Here is a 5197-nt window from a genome sequence, read left to right on the forward strand (position 1 = left end):
TACTTGCTGTGGTCTAATGGTTACAGAAGTTGTAAACAGGTGAAAAAAACCGGTGTATCCACATCTTTTATATAGTAGTTAGTAATTAGATTGCCCCTCTTTTGTTTGTTCCCTTCAGAAGAGAGTTGAACATTTTTGGACGAGGCACTTCTTTTTACAACCGGTCTACAGGTACGTCTTTTTACTGTTTTTGAAACAGGTAAGATAGGATCCGACGCATCATCTAGATCCTACATATCTAACTCAATAATGTTCCTTTCTGCCGGCGTTCCTGCTAGTACATTTCCCAGTGTGCTCTCTCGACAACCCTCGGTAAATAGGGCCTAACATGTGTACTACTAGTATATATATGTGACATTTATGTGAATTTGATGCTAGGACTGAAAATGATATGAAGTAATCCAATGTGACTACAGTACACACTGTGAAAAAATGTTATTGTCACATTTGTCGAAAATAAATGTGAAATCGTGGACAATCAAGAATTGTGCAATTATTACCTGAAAACTGGAGCTTGTGTGATTTTTCATGGGCAAAAAAGGTGCCCGACAGAGTACAGATAAAATAGGACATTGTATTATATAGTATCCTTACACAGTTTAATGGACAGTAAGCAGATAGGCCAAGGACACATTTATAAAGATACCAAAATTACAGTGTGTTAATAGCGTCCATGGCGTCCCCTTTCCATTCCATGATTCACATTTCCCCCAAGATTCTCCGTTTCACGTGTTTTTACTACTTGTGGTCGCACAATTCTTGACGTTTCTCCTCCGAATTCACATGAAATCCCACACGGTAGTACACCAAGCCCAAAAACGGGGTTCTTCGTGGTTGGGGCCGAGCTCTCTTCGAAGCCCGGGGCTCTATTAGTTTTTCCCCGCCCAGTTTGACTGGCCGTCCGGTGGGAGTACCTTGGAGTTAAAATCAAGAAGGCCTTCTTGATTTTGACTCCATGGGAGTACGTACTATGCCTGTGATAGAGTTTTGTACGCTTGGAGTTGATTAGCCCAACAGCGAAATCGCTAATTTAACTACCGGGGAACCTAGCTGAGTTGGGCGGGGAATAATCTCCAAGCAGATCTTTCGGTGGCTGCAAGAGACAGTATCGAATTGGCCAGGCAGTATTCATTGGCCATTCAAGTTTTCGACAGATTTTCGGTGGCTAATGTAGTGCCTTGCCATCGTATGATCTGCTTGGAGATTAGGCGGGAAAGAGCTTCTGCGGCCCCGAAGAGAACCCGTCCCAACCGCGATAGCCTGCGGATACTAGGATAAAGAATGGTATTGCAACACCTTCTATGAGCCGTGAAGACAAGAGTCTAATTTTTGCCGACGCCTCAGGCACAGGGCCCTTTGAAATGTATTGTGTCCAGATTGCAAATAATTTTAGGGATGATTACCTTTTTTAATTGACAGCTTCGTTGTCGATGCATTTGGTTTAAAACGCATGTAAAGCTAACTGTTATTTGTGCATATAATGACCAATGCATATGGTCCAAAGGTAGGTCATGTTGATTTGATTATATGGATGACGTCCGCGCGCATTAAGTTTCAACCGTTTCAAAAAAAGTTTTCTACCATACTGTAAATAGTACAAAGAAGCTGCAAATTGAGCAAATGTATGCCGTAAATTAAAAAAAATATTGCAAAACAATGTCGTAAAATGCCAAAATGAATTCCAAAGGAAAAGCTGTAGAAATAAATGTGAAAAATGGAAATGAAGTGTCTATCATTCATTACACCATACACCGTGTGTTTAGTCATTTGTTCAACCTTCATGACCACGCAGATTTCATAATGAATACAACCTTTTTTTTTTTGCCAAACATTTTTTATTCGCACGCTCGCATCAGTTTTGGGGTTTCCAGAGGATGTCATCCATACAACCAAATCAACATGGCCTTATCGGGTGGGGTGTTTGTATTGTCTTGAACCAATACGTGAATTCACAAATGAGATAAGATGTCGTTTTTACACAGAGGAGCTGCAAAACGACCAACAATGACACAGAGTTGTGACAGCGATAACTCCAAAAAATTGGACAACCTTGTTCAAGATGAAGATCAAACTTCTGAAGATACGGAACTGATCATGAAGGACTTCGGTGGGCGCCTCTGGCGAAAGGTAAGCTCGTAGCTTGACTTATGTTTCGATAAATCATGTCCAAAGGATACGGACTTAAAAGAGTTCATTCGCTTGTCTTGGTTTAACCTTGTTTAGTTGTACCCCATATGTATGAGAAAGAGTGTGGGAAGGTCAAACACACACAGCACTACCAGCGGACTAGCCCCCTGCTGTAGTGCATTGCACAACATGTGTGCCGCCCAAGGGCTACAGAAATGGATATGGGCACCACCCTACGCTCTGCATAAGGGCATGGGAGACCTTTCTTTCTTCTTCTTCATATGTATGAGATAAGTTAATAGATTTTCGTGATGCCAAGGCAATGGGTTTCTGACGGTTTTTGGAAAATTCAGTAATTTTATTTGGTTTAAACATGAAAATTTTCAGGTTCTTATGTTTAATTACACGTCTTTTTCAAACATTGATACAATCTTATAGAATTATATCTAATTTCTATTATTAAATATTCAGAATTTATTCTAATTTAATGACGTCATTGACAAACATCCAAGATGCGGACCATATAATTACCTCTATTGTAATCAGTTTTTTCACTAAACTTCGTATTTTTTCACATAATATGTTCATATGAACTTAAGTCCGTGAGTTATAGCTTCGAAGAACTTATATTTCAAAGCCTGTAGCCAAAAAACAAACAAACAAACAAACAAACAAACGAACACAAGAAGCCATACAATGTCTCATACTGATCTAATATCGCCTGTATTTTTCCTCAGAATCATTTGGGTGTGGCCGCCTGCCTGGCGTCCGGGATTTTCGCCGGGTTGGTGCCGGCAACGTTACGGTACGTGGAAGACAGGGGCTACACGGCGTACCAGCTCAACTTCTTCAGCGACCTGCTGCTCGTGTTGGTCGTCCTGTGCGTCGCCGCCTGCCACAAGACGAGCCTCATCCCGACTAGCTACAGTCAGTTCTTCCGCTTGGTCTTCCAAGGAGTGGGTCGCTTCCTCGGAATCCTCTGCCAGTTCGCCGCCTATCGGTACGCTCCTCCGGCCAAGGCGGATGCCGTCATGGACCCCTCCACAATCGTCTTCGTTGCGGCTCTTTCCTACCTTTTTCTCCAGGAGGCAAGTCGCTAATTTGCATTAAAAGCAGACCAATGTCAGGCAAACATACATCCATCGCGTCTCATCTCTTCCGAAATGAATGAATAAACTATTGTGGACTTCATTTAAAATTCGCAAATTATTGAAATTTTCTATCTTTGCAGTGGTGTAAAAATCACTGGAAAAATACCAATGCCTTAAAGCATACGCAAAGGTTATGTTTCTTCACGCATGTGTACCTTTACGCATCCTTATAAGGTACGGCTACATAAGATTTCGAATTTGTGCAGTGAATGTTGTTCCTCTACGTCGGTAAATATTAGACATACAAGTAATAAGATACTCCAAAAAAAGTTACTCAAACTGGATATGATTTTGGAAAATCCATGATACGATTTCCCAAAATCATATGCGTTTGCTTGAGGATCTGTTTTTTGACGAGTGTCGTTCCTTTGTTATGATTTCAGATCCCAACGCCTGCCACCATGTTTGGGGGCCTGTGGTGCATAGCGGGGGTTGCACTTGTTGGTTACAGCGGCGTCACCAACAGGGTCCCATCGGCGGCCGACTCAGACGACGATGCTTCGGTGGGAACTGCAGTGATGCTGGCCATCATAGCAGCGCTCCTTGCCGCCATGCTGAGAGTGAACATCAAGGGCCTACTGGAGTCCGGCACCACCAGAACGATGATTCTGAGCTACACGTGCGGTATAGACATCGTTTTGTCAGGGGTACTAGCGATTTGTACCAGTCAAACATGGTTCCTTGAGCCAGCGACCGCCGCAGTTTTGTTTGCAGGCTGTGTAAGTCGCTGCTCGGGAGTTGCTCTCATGTACGCTGGCCTGAAGCTGGTTGAGGTCAATGCTGCAACTGCCCTGCTGCAGATCAATGCATTTCCGGCATTCGGCCTGCAGTGGGCAATCCTCGGATTTGCTCCGGCTATCTTGGATGGTTTTGGTCTGACGTTTATATTCATAGGAATGTTTTCCGTTGTTATATGGGAGACGCTAGTCCGTCATAAGAAAAAATATCACGGTAAACCCAGGAAACTAGAGCTCGACGAACTTCGCCAGATCATGTTGACATATATTCAGGACTGACGAATTGTAATTGCATGGTCACATGCATGGAAATGTGATACTCGTTTGCATAAATTGTATCAGTTGATCGTATTCTCCACCCAATGAGTCTTATCTAAAGAAAGATAGCTATTTTAGCATTTCTTCATAAATTATGCAAATGAGGCCATGATCGGTGCACAGGGTAACACGATATGATTTAATGATCGATGCACAGGGCTCGATGCACACGTTCTCCAAGGCTCTGTGCCGGGGTAGTCCATGGTAGTTAGGCCATGTTGATTTGATTATATGGATGACATCCGCGCGCGCATGAATTTTCGGCCGTTTCAAAAAAATAAAAAAGTTTTCATCCATACTGTAAATCGTACAAAACAGTTGCAAAATGAGCAAAAATATATCGTAAGTTGCAAAAAAAAAAACATACCAATGTTGTAGAATGACAAAATCAAACGAAAAAAGACGAAATTGTAAAGAAATGAACTTGAAGACTAGATTATTCGCCAAACCATATTCCGTCCCATTTGTTCAACCCTCATGACCACGTAGATTTCATAATAGAAAACTAACTTTTTTTTTGCAAAACTTTTTTTTTATTCGCACGCGCGCATCAATTTTGGGGTTCCCGGAGGATGTCATCCATATAATCAAATCAACATGGCCTAAGTTGCACAGATCAAGAAAAATGCAAATTATGGAGAAAAAAATTAATGATAAAATATGTACCAATACAAGCCATTATAAATATGTGGTTGATATATTCAAGCGTCGAGCAAGTAACTAAACGCTCTAAAAGGAGAGCACGCGTGTTGTTTTCACCATACCGAGTGTTTAACATTGTGTGGATGGCGAGTTCAGCACCAAGGACAGGCACCGCTTACGCGGAAACTTGTGGTGCTTGGAGAGTAGGCATTGCATGCAAAT

The 5197-nt window shown here is 42.0% G+C and overlaps 1 protein-coding gene across 1 annotated transcript; it reads left to right on the forward strand.

The window, feature by feature from the left end:
• On the forward strand, nt 1-4539 carry LOC109482770. Its single transcript, XM_019785608.1, has 4 exons — nt 1-171; nt 1983-2127; nt 2865-3215; nt 3662-4539. The coding sequence occupies exons 2-4, from the start codon at nt 2005-2007 to the stop codon at nt 4292-4294; spliced, it is 1107 nt and encodes a 368-aa protein (XP_019641167.1). The 5' UTR covers nt 1-171; nt 1983-2004; the 3' UTR covers nt 4295-4539.
• Nucleotides 4540-5197: the final 658 nt, after the last annotated feature.

Source organism: Branchiostoma belcheri, unplaced genomic scaffold (genome assembly GCF_001625305.1).
Source record: "Branchiostoma belcheri isolate BF01 breed outbred unplaced genomic scaffold, Haploidv18h27 scaffold60, whole genome shotgun sequence".
NCBI classification, from domain to species: Eukaryota; Metazoa; Chordata; class Leptocardii; order Amphioxiformes; family Branchiostomatidae; genus Branchiostoma; species Branchiostoma belcheri.

What these genes read in the sequence shown, in the direction of transcription:
- LOC109482770 (XM_019785608.1), top strand. Translation starts at nt 2,005, where the DNA reads ATGACACAGAGTTGTGACAGCGATAACTCCAAAAAATTGGACAACCTT. An exon ending in GTGGGCGCCTCTGGCGAAAG is followed by an intron (nt 2,128 to 2,864) that starts GTAAGCTCGTAG and finishes ATTTTTCCTCAG; the next exon opens with AATCATTTGGGTGTGGCCGC. An exon ending in CCTACCTTTTTCTCCAGGAG is followed by an intron (nt 3,216 to 3,661) that starts GCAAGTCGCTAA and finishes TTATGATTTCAG; the next exon opens with ATCCCAACGCCTGCCACCAT.